At 38.5% G+C, this 19,383-nt stretch overlaps 1 protein-coding gene across 13 annotated transcripts in view; it reads right to left on the minus strand.

The window, feature by feature from the left end:
• Window positions 1-5,417: 5,417 nt before the first annotated feature.
• Window positions 5,418-19,383, minus strand: part of MLIP (muscular LMNA interacting protein) — a 240,687-nt gene continuing 226,721 nt past the window's right edge. For 11 of the 13 annotated variants that reach the window (XM_087857002.1, XM_087857000.1, XM_087856998.1 and 8 more), the window contains 2 exons: window positions 15,202-15,255; window positions 5,418-5,755 (listed from right to left, as the gene is read on the minus strand). In XM_087857002.1, coding sequence (XP_087713128.1) covers window positions 5,750-5,755; window positions 15,202-15,255 — 60 coding nt within the window. In that variant the 3' untranslated portion in view covers window positions 5,418-5,749. The remainder of the gene's footprint in view (window positions 5,756-15,201; window positions 15,256-19,383) is intronic. The other 2 variants (XM_045802657.2, XM_045802603.2) reach the window with 1 other exon arrangement.

Here is a 19,383-nt window from a genome sequence, read left to right on the forward strand (position 1 = left end):
ATCATGCATGAAGGAGTCTTTGGGCAAAGGCAACCAGAGCACAATGTCAAGATATGGGCATTCAGATTTCCCACACATAGGGCAAGCACAGACTTGAGCTATCAATCTCAAAGATAAGACTTGAAAGTATTTGCAGCCCATGCTGGTGGAGAAGTTCCCACCTGTTACGAACTCTATTCAGTAGGTCCCGGTGATGCGCCCTTAAAGAAAGGGACGTGTTTTTCAAGGGAGCGTTCTCTGGCATGTAGCAGGAGAAAAAAGGAAAAGCACTTATATAATGTAAAGAAATTTGGAACAACAACAAAAAAAGACCAAAATTCAAGTCCAATCCTGCCACATCCTATCTTGCCTTGAGATTTAATCTCTCTCAGCCTCAGCTTACTTCTCAGCATTACTGAGGCAATCACGTTCACCTTGTATGACTTTGGGAATGATTAAATTAAAATGAGGTAAAATATATAGAGGAGTCTGTCTCTGATCTTGGGCCTTTCAGGAGCTCATAATAGATGCTAGTTCTTTCATTCCTTGGTCTCAATTGGCACATGGAAGGAAAATAAAGAACATAAACTGTTTCTTTAATCATTCTAATTTTCCCTTCTGTATATTTGACTTAAGATCTATTCTAAATTATTAATATTTACAACCAAAACAATGGCGAGTCCTTTTCTCTTCTGCAAAATTCAGTAGTATATTGCCAGTTCTAGGTTACTTATTAGTTCTATCATATACTTAGCCTAACTGTATTCAGTTTAATTACATTATTCACCCTTTTTCAGTTGATGTAAAAGCACTTAATATAGGTTCTCTCTTTCCCCCCACCACCAGTAAAACAAACAATGTCACTTGCTAATCTTAGCCATGAAGAACATCCCTATTCTTCCTGCTTACCTATTATACTGATCTAAGAATCTTCAGTAATCAAAAGTTTGCCTGCATAGTAATAACATATAGATTTTGTTTAAAAAGCAGATTTCTGGGCCCCACTTCATATATTCTAATCCAATAGGTACGGAAAAGGAACAGAAAATGATCTTTTAAAGAAAGCACCCTCACTCATTCTGATACAAGTGGTCTTGGTCACCGTGAAAGATACCACCAGGACTGTAAGAGACCCACAGAGCTGAAATATGCTATGTTTCCCAAATTATTCTGTTCCTCAGTTTCAGAATGTACAGTTGAATTTCCTAAAACTGAGTAATAAATTCACATAATTATTTTAGTGGGAAGGAAAACAAGAGAAGAAAAATCTAGTCTGGCACATATTTTGCAGATGAAAAAAACTGAGCCTCATAAAGGTAGACTGATGGGTACCCAAGAAGTCACAGCTAGTTTCTCTGGAAAGTTGTAACCCAAGACGGCTCCATTTTCCTGCCTACATGAGTATGGCAGCTCAACATCCACGTTTGCAATAAATATAATGTTAGAAATAATGGTGTGTGTGTGTGTGTGTGTGTGTGTGTGTGTGTGTGTGTGTGTGTGTGTCAAAGCTGAAGCCTTCTCTAGACAAGCTTAAGACATTAAAAATAATATTATCAATGCAAAATGCACTCTAATACTATAAATTTTGGCTGCTCTGAGCTAAATGTTGCTTTCAAATAACTTATTTCACATGCTTTTTCATTGTTTTATCAACATGAAGACATTAATTTTTTTCCTTCTCCTTCTTGAAGAAAAGATTAAATGAAATGGAACTATAATTTTCAACTAACCCTGTTTATCGCAGGTTAGGGTAGGTCCTTCAACAAAAAGTACCATAGCAGTTCAATACATTTCTGTTTAGAGATTCGGCTTTTTTTCTGCTTAGTGGTAGGACTGAAAACTTGGAGGAAAACATAAATATTTAAATTTTCTCCTGCTAAGGAAAATCTGGACTCAGGTGCTTAAGTGAGGCTGAAAAATTCCGAATAAATCCATTAGAAAAAATACTTGTAAGAAATTAAGGTGTATTCATTAAAGTATAAATTAAAGAAGAAATTGATTTCTGGTCAAATAAATTGACAAGAACATTCTAAAACATGAGGGGAAAATAATGTTGACTCTTACAACATACCACAGAAGCATAAAGTCCCCAACATGTAATATATATCTTAAAATAAATTCAGTAATATTTCCGAATTACTATACAATTATTCCAAGGACTCTAGACTTGCTCTAAGCAAAACAATTCTTCTTGCAAATGAAGTTATCCTCTCACACAGTTGATTTAATTTCTAGGAGATAAAGGTTCTTTCAAATGTGGAAATCCACGGCAGTCCAGAAGGATTTTTGTTCCTAATCCTAACTGCAGAATTTTCTGTTTGTCCAACAAATAAAATTCTGAAAATATTCCTTTATTACTTAAGCTTTCAACTAACTCTCCCCTCTTGCACTTTACTTCACTTTACTTCAGAGACCATAGGGAACAATATTCAGTAGACTTTCCATTTTTTTTCCAAATTGAAATATCATAAGAAAATAGTAAGTCCTACTAGGTTTGCACAATGAAAAGAAAAAACAAAAGCTTTACAAAGAAAGACATCATAGCTCTGTAAAGGTCGATAGTCAAGCTTTAGAATAACTACCTGTTTCCTTTCCTCTGAGTTGAATTAACTGTGAGACATGTTCAACCTTGTATCCATCCTTGAACTCCCCATGTGAATGAGTTCCAGTTACCCATTGCAGTAACTGGCTCTATAATAAATTCTGGTTCCTTCTCTTCCCTAGCTAACTTCCTCACTCCCTCACCAGTGTTCCCTGTGATCATCTTCCAGAGAAACTATACTAAATCTTTCTCAGAATCTGCTTCCCAGGGAATCCAAATAGACAATCCCAATATCTGTCCATTCTATATCACTGTTCTCACCCTCTTCCTCCTCACAGACAGCCATTGTGCTCCTGAGCGACTCACGGCACTGAATGCTGGTACCAACCAAACTAAAAAACACCCAATTCTCCAAGTTCTCTCTACAACCAACATTTGCACTTCCTGTACTCATGATCTTAAGACTGATTTTTGCTGAGAAACTGAATCAATAGGTTAGACCATGATGTTCAGATGCAGCTTGTTTTGGTAGAAATAACATGGTAGGAAAACCAAAAGACCCTGTTCTTGGTTTATCATTCACTACTTTGGTGACCTCAGTCATATTACTCTTGTGGTTCAAGTTTTCCATCAATGAAATGAAGCCAGTATTTGACAACTGCAGTGAGTTGGAGTATAAAAGGCTCTGAGAATCGGAAAACGTGAGATAAACAGGACACTATTTCAAAGAAAACGCCCATCTTAGAAGTTGGCCTCAATGATGATATAGCCAGTTTCAAAGTTCAGACCTTCAAAGGTGGAGAAGAACCCAGTGATGTAAGAGCCCTAATGCATTGCTGGTGGGAATAAAAATGAGTATGTCCACTCTAAAGAGCAGCATTCTGAGAGGATTTAGTCAAATTAAGTACATGAGTATTTATGATTAAACAATGCAAATCCTGGGGACATATTTCAGAGAAATTCTCACAAAGATACACAAAGGAGCACATGAAAGGTTGTGCATCACAACCATATCTGATAGAGGAAGACAACCTGAAAGACCACCAATGGACAGGTGCGTGGCTGATTTGTGATGAGAGCATACCATACCGCTGTGAGGAAACAATCCATTTGAATAGAATAGAATCCATGTGAATAGAACGTAAAGACCCAGGTGCCTGGGTGGCTCAGGAGGTGAAGCTTCTGACTCTTGATTTTGGCTCAGGTCATGACCTCAGGGTTTGAGGGATTGAGCCCCAAGTCCAGCTCCATGCTCAGCAGGGTGTCTGCTTGAGGTTCTCTCCCTCTGCTGCTGCCCCTCCCCCTCCTCTCTTTCTCTCTCTCTCCAATAAATAAAATAAATCTTTTTTTAAAAAAACCTTAAAAACCATAGTGGGGGTGGAAAAAAAAAGAAACAGAATATAAACAATATCATTTATGATTCTTATATATGCAGACAAAAACAATGCACAACTTCAAAACATGTAAGTAGAGACTCTACATTAAACACATGAGAATGTGTGCCTAAATCATGGGAAGGAAAGACGGATGCTGTTATAAAAGATAATTAATCATCTAATCAACCAATACATAGGAGGAGAACTTGCCCAAACTTGTAATGGCAGTCCGCCATGAACTGGGAAGTGTGATAAACTCAACTTTTCACACTGAAGGTGTGAAAAAAATGAATGAATGAATGAATGAATGAATGGCTCAATAAATGGCTGGTCTTTGAGTCAGAGTATCTGGATTTGAATTCTGCCTCTGCCACTTAAGAACTCGAGTTAATCTTTTGGAATCTGTTCTCACAAACATAAAATATACGTAATAGTATTACCTACCTTGCAGTCTCATTGTGATGGTTAGGTTACAGTCATATGAAGCACTTGGTGTGACGCCTGGCACATGAGAAGAACACAGTGAATCCGAGATTATTATCAATAATCTAAAGTGATGCCTCACACAATGTAGCAGGTGGATAGAGAAGCGGTGTTTGTTCTGGAGATGAGCAGAGAGCTGTGCTGGAGCCCTTCTGCTCCTCGCAGGCGAATGGAGACGGTAGGAGAGCTTTGTACTTCCAGGTGCCAATCGATGACTGACAATAGATCCCTCCAAAAATGGCAGGTGGAGAATGAGAAAGACCTGTTGCTCTTCTGTAGACAACTGTCCCTGCTTTGTCTTGTGCAGGATTATGGAATAATGAAGCAGTGGTCTGAGAGAGCTGCGGCTCAAATAGAGCTGGCTCCACGGGAACAAGAATTATGTGCAAGAAGTAAGTAAAGGAGCCATTACCAAGGCTCACCTCCTGCTACCGGGGGGAGCACACTGTCTAGAATTGTCATGGTTTGCTGATTAGTGTGTATTGCTCTAGGCTGCCCAGCTGGACAGAAGGCTATAAAAAGGAAACCACATAGACAAGGCTAGGACAGATGGCCAATTTGGTGAGCATTGGGTATGCCGGAGCGTGGGCTCCCAGGCTTGTCATCACAGTATGGGTTTGCTCTGTGGTCTTTACTGCTCCCAAGATTACAAGTATGAACTGACTCTGAAGTAGCCTTCACAAGAATCATGTGACAACAAACAGAGAAAACACGATATAAGCAACATCCCAGCAACACGGTGCTGAACATCACTGGGCTGCCCCCAGTATGTGGTCTGTCCCAGGAGTGTGGAACCCAAACAGAACAGGAAAACTGCGTGAGTTACGTGAAATACCAACATTCTCATGTTCAAGATCACCCCAGTGAACCCCTGAATATTAGCATCCCCTGAAAGCAGGCAGGGGCTCATTTTTTTAAAGTTGTTCATTTTCTTTACACATAAAAAAATCAATCAATCAAAAGGGAAATAAAACCTGATTCAGTAAGTAACGTATGCATTAAATAAAACTGGTGTTGAAAAATAGTCACAACCATCCTTCTATTTACCCATGATTCTTCTTTATTTGGCTGCTAAATATAGGGGCATGTTAGTTTTGCCGTCAGCTTAATAGAAGGCATTAAAGGCTCTAACAGTGGTGCGGGAAGCTGTAGATCAATCTTTTCTACGCTGGGTGTTAGTCGGGTACTGCGATGTTATATGCCTGCACACTTTTGTTTTAAATTCCACTTCTGCATTGCAGTTCATAAAGGGAACACTCATACTGAAAAACAAAAAAAAAAAAAATTAAACATCAAATCTAGCAAGTGATTAGCACCAGCATTCTAGAAAACTTCAGCGCGGCCTGTGTTTTCAGCTTCTGCTCCAACTTCATTGCTACAAAACAAGAGAAAATAGTAGTCAGGTTGCTGAGATAAATAAAACTTCAAAACTACACACCTGAAAATGTATACATTAGCATTTGGGCATAGAGTCTCATATAAAACATTATTTATAGTAGGAAATTGTTTTTCTTTTTTCCCTCGGGAGCTGTTTTCTTGTTACACAATTAATGGCATAATAAAGACATGCAGCTGTACCTTCAATCAGACTCTGATCTCTTGAGAGCTCAGCAAAGCAGCTCCGGCCTCGTGCAAGGGGTTATGATGGCTTTGGGGGGCCGGTGCAGCCTTAAGGTACAGCATTGCCGTATCCCACCCACAAGCCCTTACCCATTGATCACTTGGCTGCTGCCCGCCCCCTTCCTTTAGCGTGGATGACTCCACCATTCCCAAGAATGTAATCTCTCAAACAAGGAGGGAAAGTGAAGTGGGACTGGAATAAGTCTCAGCTTTTGCAAAATGGACAGACAGAGACCCCAAATGGACCTCCTATTGTTGTTTTTGTTGTTGTTTCATATATTGATTCAATTGGCTATATAATGCTACGGTGTGACACAGGAGTGATTTTCATAATTTCTTTATCCATCAATCTCCATGTGTTCCTGTTTGACAGGGTTAGACTCTCCGGAACAGAAGACATAAACCTAACTGAGGGGGATGGGTCTCGGTAAATTATACAAGTCAAGAAAGGAAGTTTAAAAGAAAGTATCAGAGATGAGGGCAGAAGAGAAATTTAGTTCTATAACATCACTCTAATCGAACAATGTCATGGAATGGCACTAATGGAAGGAAACGACCATAGCTTTATACTTCTGGATGCCAATGGAGCATTCCAAAATGGCAGGTGGAGAAGAGAAGAGGCCCATTGCTCTTCTGTAAGCAAGTCTCCCTGCTTGGCCCTGGGCTGGATCACAGGGTGATGAAGCTGTGGCCTGGGAGACCTGACTCCAAAAGAAACACGAACTATGTACAAGGGTAAGTAAAGAGACAGAAAACCTGAGTATGGCATGGCCAAGCAGCTAAGCAGAATTGTGAGACATGGGTACATTCTCTAACATTTAGGACAAACTACATTTGGTACAAAAAGGAGGAGGTAACGAAAAAGCTACTGAACCAAGAGGGCAGCTCCAGCACTGCACTGATTTGTTCTGGCCACAGAAAATCACTACTCATGAAATAATTAAGTTGTAGCTTTCATCATCTGGGATTCTCCAAAGCTTTAAAATAAAAGGAGGAAATGACTAAATCACATCTCCTCCTTTTCTTTCTAACAAATAAAAACCACCATCTATTTGATTTTCCTGAAAGTACCAACATTTGGTAGCTAATACTACAAGAGATTTAAAGGAATCATCATCCTTTAGCCAATGCTTATGAAGTGTTATATATTTTATATGCTAAGCACTTTGCATGCATAAATGCAGATCTTCACCATTATCCCTTGATCTCATTTTGCAGAGAATGAAATTGAGGCCCGAAAAGATTAAATATCATGCCCAAGGCCACAGCATTTGAAATTAAACCCTAGTCCGTCCAGTGTTTTCTATGTGTTTTTATTGGCGGTGTAGTCATTAGTCTGTCTTAGCCATATATGAAAACCCATATTGTGTGTGGTTTATAAATGACCAACTGTGTCACTGGAAGTATTTAAACAGAAGATGTGTAAGGATATAAGTGCAGACAGGTTCAGAACATCTAATCAAATACTGGACTCCATGTCCTCTGAATTCTTTTCATGTAAGATTTATGATTATGTGAGTAATTAAGTCAGACTGGAGAGCAATAGGTAGCTCATCCACTGTTGCCATGCTGGCACACTCGGCACTATTTCTGGGTTCTTCCTGAACGCACTGGCAGATCAAAGTAATGCCTGGCATCACAGTTCAGCAGCTGGTTTAAAATGATGCGTCATGCTATGACGGGTAGAGTCAGGATTTTTGACATTTTGTGAAGTTCTTAGCTTCCTTTGCCAACCTCAGTACGTAAGGCGTTACATAACTTGGGAAAAACAAAGGTCTGATATTTCAGAAAAATGAAGTTCATTAATAAAATAAATAAATAAATCCTTATGTTTCAGACTAGTCCCCTGGTAGCTAAGGCTCGGGATTTTCCCACGCTGCCAGCTGAACAACACACTTATTTTGGATATCAGAAAATACAAACAAGAAAGAACTTAAGACCTTTTTAAAAATAATAATTTTGAAGGGACTCAAATTCCAATTTTTTTATTTTGCGCGAGCTTTGGGTAATAAGTAATGTAGGGCTGTAAAACTTTAAGCCAATGTTACAGAAAGCGTTTCTTAAAAGAATGTGCGGTGTAAATTTTTTATTCCCTTTTTATACAAAACCATTCATGTATACTTTTCTCTGCCAAATGAAAGCAAAATGATCTACATATGTGCCCTTGTAAGTATGAAACCAGACTTCATGTATCCAGAAAAAAAGTTATTTCCAGGAAATGTATATAATCTTATTGCTATATATTCATTGTTTTCTGAAAGATATTAAATGTATTTTGGACGTTTACATAACTACTAACTTTGGCGTGAAAACACAGGATCTAGTATCAGAATGCATTGTCCAGAAGCCAGAAGCTATAAAATGTGCAGTAATTAAGGGTGCTATAAAAGTCGATTGATAGAGAATATAGGTATACCCGATGCTAGAGAGCATCACATTGAATCTGGGGTCAAAACATTTAATATCTGCATGACCTGAGCTCCAAATAATTTTTAGCCCTCATCTTATTTTGTTTATCTTGAGAAATTAGCACACAGAGGAATGTAAGTCCATCTAGTTCCCTGACTTTTGCTCAGCTTTACCATGACTCACGACAATGCAAAACCCAACAATAATCTATTGAGATGACTTTGAAGGAGAGATCCCAAACTTGTCGAACCCCCACCTCTTCTATATTAGATTCAACTGTGTCCTTAGAAAAGAAAAACAAAGGACACTCGTGTCTTTTTATTGACCACTTCAAAGTAAGACTTTCAGATTGCAGCTCTGCCCCTTGTCGACCAGTTGAAAGAACAAAGAGAAATTAAAAAGAAGAGGCTTCATTCTCCTCATTGAAAACAGGGGAATTTGGGTGCCTGGGTGGCTCAGTCAGTTAAGCGGCCAACTTTTGGTTTCGGCTCAGGTCATGATCTCATGGATCCTGGGATTGAGCCCTGCATTGGCGCCATGCTCAGTGGGGAGTCTACAAGATTCTCTCCCTCTGCTCCTCCCCCCACTAAAATAAATAAATAAATCTTTTTAAAAAAGAAAATATGGGAAGCAATTTCCCTCCCTCCTTCGTTAAATACATTCTCCTTCCTTGGAAATATATATACATTCTTCTGAAAATTCAAAGGGCATTTTGTCAGCTTTAAGACCCAGGAATGTCTTTCTCAAGGACTTTGAGAATCATTCCTTTGTATGTAAATGTCCAAGTGAGACAGCACCCCTACTTCCTGGTTTCTGAGAGAGGATAAGAGCCTAACTTTAGCTGACACCTGGCTCCAAGCTGTAAAACTAACTCTTGTCATAAAGATATGAGAAGTGTACTTTTGCTTTGTGTAAAGCCAATTAACTAACACAGTGGCCCCAATTACCAGTCAATTTAGGGTGAACTATGTATAATAAATACTACTGCCAAATCTTCTTACTTGAGGATGAACTGAATTATTGTTTATCTTGAGAACTGTGTATATAATGGGTTATATCTGCTTGGCTATATGAAGGGTGAGATTTCTTCCTGTCTTTGCAATTGTGATTGTGACGCATATCACATTCTGGTTTAATGCTTATTTAATAACAAAAGTGTTTCCTTTCTCTACTATCTTTAAGAAGATGATTTCTGGGTTAGCAGCATTTTTTAAAATTATATTTCCCCCAAACAGGCAGGGGGCTTACAACCCAGAAAAGTCATTTTGATGGGGTTGCCAAATCTGTGGTAGGAATGTCCTTCTCTTTCTCTTTGCCTTGTCTACCTGGATGGCTATCCATCCAGGAGTTCATATTATTTGTGTTTATAAGACAAATTTACTCTGGTTCTCCAGCCAGTTGTCTATCAAAGCATATGCATTTTCTTTTAATCAGCAGTTAATAATATCCAGATTCTGAGTTCTTGCCTGAGATTACAACCTTGAACTCAACAATCCAAGATTTATCAAAGCCTGATTTTGAGAAATAACGTCTATGGGAAATTGCCTCAAGGGAACAGAGTGGGCCCATTTCTCTTGATAATCTCATTTTTACCCTTGAATCAAACCAGAAAATGAGAGTGGCTTCCATGGACAAGACACTTATTTTCTTTTCCGTATGTTCTCATCTGGAGGATAGAGATAAAGGAACGAGACTTGTGTCCCCTAAGATTAGAACTTTAAACGCCAATGGAGGTTCTGGAATTTAAAATAAAATGAACACAAAATGTTTATATGCACCACAGCAGCTAATCAGTCATATTCACCTTGCTAGCACTATTGTTATCGTGCCAACTCTTAAATGTTTATCAAAAATCTGCAAAGAGAAGGAATGAGAAAACAGGAGAAGAATTTGCCTAGTATGTGTTTATGGGCAGCTGGTGAATGATTAGCTCTCAAGTTGTGTTAATAGCAAGTGGATCCAAAAGGTCAGAATCAACTGCATCTAATCATGTTTTTGAAAATCAATTGACCCTCAAGTTAAAAATAAAATAGGCCCAGGGCTGCATGTAGCAGGCGATGGGAAGAGCAGCAGGTCTGATTCTATCTCATTCCCCAGTATGACTTTCACAATTAAGCCTGTGGAAAGAGAAGTGGGTTATAGAGTGGTTGTGGATCAAAGAGTTGCTGAATTCACAAGACATGGTGAATACAGTCAGAAATAATTATTGCTACTAGCATTTAATTTCTTCTAAGTAACTCTGCTTGGAAATCATTTACCTCAGGCAGGGAGCTTGCTATAAATTAGATGGTGTTACATATACACCTACTTTGGAAATTATTGCTTTGGTGTGAACAATCGACATGTATGAAAGTGACCTTCTTTGAAAATTGATCAGGTCAAATCAATTATTTAGGGATTTCATCTGCTTGTATGAGGGTTCATCATTGGCCAAGTATTTTTGGAAGTGCCATATAAAATGGTAAATAAAATATCCTTTGGAATATAATACCCCCCAACCCCCCACACTCAGCTTGCACCAAATGCTATGCCCAGCCCAGCCTAAGGATTTTCCAAATTTGTGTAGGATATCAAAGAAAACAGAAAGAAATGTTAGATTTTACTAAGAAAATTACGGTGAATCTCAACATAGGACAGAGCTCTCAAAATTAACCTACCAGGTTAAAGCACATGTTAAATCTTTATGATCGCTTGATAGAAATACGTGACCCAATTTTATTAATTCAAACAAACTTCTTTTTGATTCTCCTGTTTTTACTTTCAAATTTTTGTTTCTGAGATTGAATAACTCACTTGCTTTCCTAGAGCATCAAGAAAGGAGCTAGAATTTGAAGATCTCAATTCTTGTTGTCCACTTGTACCACCTGGAGAGATTTTCAAACAACCAATGCCTTCGTCGCCCTTCAGAGATCTTCAACTTAGTTTGCCTGGAGTGAAACCCTGCTACTGGGGCTTTTAAAAAGTCCCAGTGGATTCTAATGTTCAGCCCGAGTTGAGAACCCCTGAACTAGATTATAACTGGAATGTTCTTTTGAGTTAGTTCTTTTAAAGTGTATTTTCTAAATCATATGATTTAGACAAACAAGGGGCAAATCCAATCAGATAAATCTGAGGTCTGTTCGTTTTTAAAGGAATTACAAAGCAAATTTGAAAAACTAATATCTACAAAGAACATGATTAAAAATAAGAGGTGGGACTCTGGTAGTAAGGAAGGCAAACTGCTGTCTTTAAGAACCGAAAGAAAAACCAAGGGGGGATTCTGAGATCCAGTCAAAGTTCTTCCATAATTCTTTATTTTCACTGGGTATTTAACTGGAACAGGTTATTCTTTAGGCTATAGAGTCACAAGAATAGAATTGTTTTATAAAAACAGATCATTTTCTTGGTTGATGCCATGTAGGTAAATAAATTAAAAAGACAGGGTTTGGGAAAACATACTGGTCAATATTGCAGTCTGCCCGCCTACCATAAGAAGTTGTAAGAAGTTGTGAAATTGCTCTAAAATGTGCCAATATTACTAACAAGTAAAATACAGCACACTGGAAAAATAAAATAGCCTTTTGCTTAATTATTTACAGTTCTTTTAATACCAACAGTAACTCACTATCTCTCATAAATATTAAACTTCAAACTTTAGTTTCCTTTTTTTTTTTTAAAGATTTTATTTATTTATTTAACACAGATAGCGACAGCCAGCGAGAGAGGGAACACAAGCAGGGGGAGTGGGAGAGGAAGAAGCAGGCTCATAGCGGAGGAGCCTGATGTGGGGCTCGATCCCATAACGCCGGGATCACGCCCTGAGCCGAAGGCAGACGCTTAACCGCTGTGCCACCCAGGCGCCCCATTAACTTTAATTTCCTTATTCTCATATATTCCAAACCTGAGGTTGAAATCTTTTGTTAATCTCACCCACTAGCTTAATTTTAAGTTTTGTCTCTAGAATTATGGTAATTGGTGCAAAAAAATGCAAATATGACATCCAAGCTTTTCTTTTTTGCAACACATTCAAAAGTTCTTAATTCAGCATTTATTATCTGAACTAGATGTCTTTGTTGTTTAAATAACCAATTGATTTTCTATTACTGTGTGGAAACACTTATTGTGTAGAACAGCCTATGTGAGTTTGAGCCAAAATTATTATGTTTGAAAGAAAGAGAACATTTACTTATCTTTTTACAGTCATCTGAAATGTGTAAAATTTGGGGGCACCTGGCTGGCTCAGTGGGTAGAGCACGTGACTCTTGATCTCAGGATCGTGAGTTCGAGCCCCATATTGAGTGTAGAGATTACTCAAAAAAAAAAAAAAAAGAAAGAAAGAAAAGAGAAGAATAGAAAAGAAAAGAAAGGAAAGAGCTCAGATGACAGAAGGAAAAGCTTAAGAGTTGGAGAGAAGATAAGCCTCTGCAGGTTACTGAAATCAAGAACCTAAATAATCAGTGACGAGAAACGTAGAGTGAGTTGTTAAGCCAATGGCTGAATGGGAAAGTTAGGAAAACACTCATTGAAATGTGTAAGATGTATTCAGTCTTTCTATTTTTGGACACAACTGTCCAATTTTTTTACTATTAACACAATCTGCCACCATCACCCTGAAAGGGCTAGCACATTTGACAAAGAATTAATATCCTTAATATATGAAGGGAGTCTGCAACTCAGTAAGAAAAATATTACCATACTGGTAGATAAATACCTAACATACTGCATAAACAAAATAGATGAAAATAACAGAAAAATACAGAATTTTTAAAATGCAAATAAATATGAAAAATAAGTTCCCTTTTTAATTGTCAATATTGTAAAATATGATTTTATTTGTTTGTTAAAGATTTTATTTTTTTAGAGAGAGAGCACAAGCAGGGGAGCAGCAGGCAGAGGGAGAGGTAGAAGCAGGCTCCCCACTGAGCAGGTTGCAGGCCGCGGTGCCCTGGGGCTCCATCCCAGGACCCTGGGATCCTGACCATGACCTGAGCTGAAGGCAGACGCTCAACTGACTGAGCCGCCCAGGTGCCCCTAAAATATGATTTTAAAAGGAAGAAAGATTTAGGGCACCTGGGCGGCTCAGTCAGTTGAGCGCCTGCCGTTGGCTCGGGTTATGATCCCAGGGTCCTGGGATCGAGCCCTGCATTGGGCTCCCTGTTCAGTGGGGAGCCTGCTTCTCCCTCTCCCTCTGCCAGTCCCTCTGCTTGTGCTCTCTTGCGCTCTCTCTCTCTTAAATAAATAAGTAAAATCTTAAAAAAAAAAGGGGGGGAAGAAAGATTTAGATAGTATAGCTAGAGATTTGGATAGAGAGCTGGACAGAGTATGGTAGAGTTCTTAAGAGCATAGGCTCTAGGCAGTCAGATCTGGATTCAATTCCTGATGGAGTAGATACTTCCCAGCTATTTCACCTTAGGCAATATACTGATTCCCCTCAGCCTCAGTTTCCTCATCTGTAAAATGGGAATAATAGTACTTAACTTCATTTTGTGAAGATAAGTAAAATAAAGCATATAAAGTGCATAATACATTTTAACATATAGTAAGCTCTCAGTAAATTGACAATTATGATAGTTCTCTATGCTGGCAAGAGTACAGGGAAACAGCTGTAAAAACAGGCTCCTCCTAAGGTGAATTGTTATAATTTTTCAGGAATGTAATTTGGCTTTATCTTTTAAAATCATTCTGTATGTCCATACTCATGGAACCAAGAATCCTATTTAAAAATAATCGAAGATGTGCTCAAAGATAGAAATCCACACCTATTCATAACACAATTGTCTAGTCTAATGCCTAATGTTAGAGCAGAAAGCCACATGGTCTCATATGATACAGGTTTTAAAATTTGCAGCAATAGGAACATCAGTTTATGAAAAGTGGATAATATGCCCTAAATTGTAGAAAATTTGCTTGGGGAAAAGTTACATTTTATTTGGAATTTTATTATTCCTACTTCTCTCTTGTATTATGTTTGTTTTTTTTTTTCTAAATTGGAGGCTGCAAAATTGACCACGCCTCATTTGCAAGGGTATCTGAAATGAAAGCATGAGCTCTCTTACTCCCTTCTGAAAGGCAAGTCCTTTAAAAATCACTTTTTTCCCCTCACATTTACCACTTTGTCTGAGAGGATGTAGAAGAAGAAAACACTGTTCAGTAATTCTTGCTCTTGATTAACAGAAAATTAAAAATTCCTGTACAGAATTTTTTCTTTGCCTCTTTGGTATCGCATTTATAAAAGAGAGATTCTTAAATTTATTTTTTATCAGCTCAAAATGTGAAAGTGGTTACACATTTGTATGAAAATCAGAGGCTACATTTCAGCTGGCATGTTTTTGCCTACGAGCTACATAACGCAAGCCGAATTTACCAGGGGATCAGGGGCAGGGCTCAGTGAGCTCAGCAGACATCCTCCGGTGAGCTGAAACTGAGACACCAGGACATACTGGGGTCTCTGATTCACAGGACCCCCCATAAGTATTACAAACACCCTTTGACCACTGAGAGAAGACAACCGGGTTTTGCATATGACTCCAAAGTGGAAATCTCAGAGACAGACACTGGAATAGAAAGAGCTGGTTTGTGATCAAGGTGCTACACATATGGGGACCTCTAGAACCACCTTCCACGTTAAGAAGCAAGAATTTACTCAACTATCAGTTGCTTCTGAACACCACAAAGTGGGCCAGTTAGTTTTATTATTTTTTAAAGGGGATAAAAAGCATGATCTTCTTAATATTTTTAAAATAATATTTATTTCTACAATCAACTATCACATGGAAATGGATAACTACATCTCTAATTGTATCTTACATTTACCTCTCTGGAATCAAGACTTTCATGTTCAGGAATAGCCACCATTGGATGACTCAGCTTCACAGAAGAGATGCCCAGGATGTGATGGGGGTAGAAGTGAGGAGAAATAAATGTTTACATTTCATTTAAATAGATAAACAATGACAGATGAATATTATTGCTGAGCATAGTAGATTCTTCCAAGTGTAAACATTCGATCTGAACTGATTTGTTATTAAAAACAAGGGAAGATATTCTTGACACAGGAAAAAAAAAATTGCCAGTGGTGAATACTTTGAACATAAGACCACACCTTCTGTATCTTTGTGTCCCACATAAATTCTAACAGCGTCTGGCAGATAGTATAGACACTTATTAATTGTTTATTGAATGAATGAATGGTTAAAACACACTGACAGATTTCACAGAAAGGAAATGAAGCTATATTTATGCCTCAACCCTCACAATAGGCCTCAAATTGAAAAGCTCCAAAGCAAAAGAAACAAATCATGCTTACATCCACAGGAAATGCAGATGTCCCTATGGATAGTAAACACTTATTTGGAATACAAAGCATTGTGCATTATTGCAAACAGTAATACTCTCAATATACAAGGACTTCATAAACATTGTAATCTTATAGGATATGCTGTTATAGTTTACAGCACAGTGACATTTTCACAGAGAAGAGGTTTTGTGTCTCTATAGGAATTAGATTACTGCATGGGTCATCTGAGCATTAGACATACACTTAAACCTATTAAGATAGAAGAAAAACATAGATCATGCAAGAAAAAGAGAGAGGCAGAATGAAGGACCCAAGCACATGAAGAGCGGGGAGAGCTATCATTGGTAATAAATCTGTTTGTCCCTCTCTCTCACCATTTCTCCTCATTGCAACTTCAGGGTAACCACAATACTCGGTTTGCCCAGAACAGTCCTTGTTTCTGTTATTGTCCTGGGCAAATCAGGAGTATGAAAATAATTGCCCAGCTTTCACTCTCAGGAGGGTCCTGATTTGATCAGTAACTCGGTAGAAGAATGCCTACTTCCTAATCCTCCAGTAAAACTCAGCAATCTGGCCTTGCCCCAGGACCGTGCCAGCACTGGCTGCTGGGAAGGCCAAGGAGGTCCTGCTTCACCTTTCTTCAGGCTTCCCTCCCTCTGTGCCAGCAGATTTTCAAGAATGGAGACTGTTTTTATCTAAAGTTATAGTTTCACTAAATCTCAAACATTACACTCTGTTCCCAATTATGAAATCCTCTGGGTATCATAACACAGGACTCCTGGCTCCCTGAAGCCATTGCTTTAAATAGAAGCATGATCTGGCCTCAGAGCTAACTAGAGATCTAAATAGCATTCCGGAAATCAGCCGGAAGTGCTTCCTTTCTCTTGTTCATCAGCATCTCCTGAGATCCTCAGAATGGCTCAGGACTCGACCCTACGTACCATTTCAAACCTTAGACCCAGGTAATTGGTCCTGGAGGCAGCAGACTCTTTAGCATACCTAAGCTAAGCAGTAGGGTAATTATATAAATCATCAGAGTTTGCACAATGTCAAATTTCATTCCCCTAGTCTCCTAAGATAAAATAGGATAAATATCCTAAAATTTAAAAATGTTGGAACCCTTCCAATAAAATGTTCAGCTAAGACTAGAAAGGTAATTGAGCAATTATGTAATATCTATTTTTCCATTTCATTCCTTCTTTCCAATATAGGTACTCATTCATTTAAATCCATTTCATTTTAATCTTGAATTTTAAAAACTATGTGTTAATTACCCTAATCAACAAAAGAGAACAGAAAATGATTAATCCTAATTAATTGGTAATCCCCAAATCATTTCTGTTTGGCTTTGGAATGCTTTCTTCTATTTTATGATTTTATATCATAGTGGGTTTGCCTTTGTATTATCCTCAAACTGACTGAAAATGTAAAATAAAATGTGATATTAATACTTTGAAGGTTAATAGATTTAGCCATAATAATTCTGTACTCATGTGACAAATTCATCACATGTATTTGTTTAGTTTTCACAGCAATCTGGTGAGGTGAGCACAAGTATTACCCTGTTTCACAGATGAGGAAACCAAAGCATGGAGAGACAGAAGGACCTATTCCAGGTCAGGAACTAGTAAGTGGCAGAGCCATGACTGGAATCCAGATGAAAGTTCCACACACCGAGCTTTCAAAGCAAGGATGAAGTGATAATATGCCAGGAAGATACTCCGGAGATGGGATGGAGGGCCAGGGAAAGGGAGAAGTGTATGCCATTTCACAAAAGGGAGAGCCACATATTAAAGGCATGAGCACCCCATTTAGAGGTCAGAAGCAGTCAGGAGTGCCTGGTGTAGCTCTGAAAGGCCACGCTGGAGACATAATACAATGGAGTTTACGTGTCAGATAAGGAGCCTGGCTTCATTCTCCAGGCAATGAGAAACCATGGAAGTACTTTAAGCAAGAAAAGGGGCATGTGTGCTCAGATTTTCATTTCAAAAAAAGTCTCCATGGCTGATGTACAAAATATCGAAGGCGGTGAGGGTGGGGGGTGCACTTGGAAGATTTAAAGTAATCTGAGGGAAAGAATAAAGAAGAAAGTTTAGATTAAAGCATTGCCTTAGAGTATGGAATAGACTCAAGATTTTCCTCGGTGACTCTAGACCCCTACTCTCTAGGATGAGTGAAGAAGCATCAGGTAGACATGCTGATATGTTATGATTAGGGAAGACATACTGAAGCACTGGAGAGCAATAATGCTGAATGCTGATATCTCTGCTGGAGAGATTTTGTAGTGTACGAGGGTTAGAGATGCTAGGTGCGGGGGTGGCAGAGCCAATAAAACATGGGTGAAAATCTTCTCCAAATCAGAATGGAGACAATGAAACTAAAACATTAAAATAAATTTTACAGGGGTACCTGGCTGGCTCAGTCAGTAGAGCAAGCAACTCTTGATGTCAGGGTCATGAGTTCGAACCCCATGTTGGGCATAGAACCTACTTAAAAAAGTAATAAAATAAAATAAAATAAAATAAAATAAATTCTAAATAGGTGAGTGGTGTGCTATCCAGAGAATAGGTGTATACGGAAGGACAGAGTCATCCAAGCCTGTCTACTTGGTCATAAGTGTTCTGGAAAGCAAATTACTCTTATGCCAAAAAAAAAAAAAAAAAAAAGACAAAAAAACCCCACACATGAAAAGTTACTAATTTTATCATCAGAACATTATTCAACATAGGAGGATCAGTGAAAGAGAAAGCTCAGGTGAAATGAGACAAAAAATATTTTGATCCTGGATGGAAACTCATGCCCTGGATATTATATAACAGATTAATTAGACCTTCACTCACTCACTACTGTGGAACAATCAACAAGTGGTATTTGAATAAATCATTCAGTTGATTTTTATTATGCTCTTGATCACAGCTGCCACCAAACTCATATAAAGCCTTGTGAAGTGTTTGTTACCAGTGTGGCTTTCTCATAAATGTCACTGCTTCTGCCAACGTAATCTGAACTTCTCTAACAAAGACAGATAAATGCCCTCAAACCAACTGGAGAAATGAGAACCCCAACAACTAGGAAAAAAAAGAGGAAATATGCAAAATGTGGTTGAATTACTTCATTAAGCCTTGACTCTATATGAGAAATGGAATTCAGCGCTCTAGCTTTGGTGAAGGAGCTCTCCCTCCTACACAAAGATGAAGTAGGTTTTCTTGTCTGCCAGAAATTATGAAGCTGAGGAAATGTTGCAAGAAATGTTAACATTTTAAAATCACCAAGGGTGTTACAAATGCTACTCAGAATTGAGCCCTTTGGAGGGCACCTGGGTGGCTCAGTGGGTTAAGCATCTGCCTTTGGCTCAGGTCATGATCCCAGAGTCCTGGGATCGAGCCCAGCTTTGGGCTCTCTGCTCAGCAGGGAGTCAGCTTGTCCCTCTCCCTCTGACCCTCTTCTCTCTCTGTTTCTCTTTCAAATAAATAAAATCTTAAAAAAAAAAAAAAGAATTCAGTCCTTTGTGATTGCTTTTTGGCTGAACCACATCTCATAAATCTCCTTCACTCCATTTGTCTTTGATAAGCCGTACCTTCTAATTCTGTTGTCCCATCTAGATTTGTGAACCACTCCAGCTACAATGTAACCCCCCTAGGAACATCTCTCAAAATAGATGTGACAAATTGTTGTAGCACTACCGACATAAAATCATG

Source organism: Ursus americanus, chromosome 29 (assembly GCF_024610735.1).
Source record: "Ursus americanus isolate L20-20 chromosome 29, mUrsAme1.1.p, whole genome shotgun sequence".
Classification (NCBI taxonomy): domain Eukaryota; kingdom Metazoa; phylum Chordata; class Mammalia; order Carnivora; family Ursidae; genus Ursus; species Ursus americanus.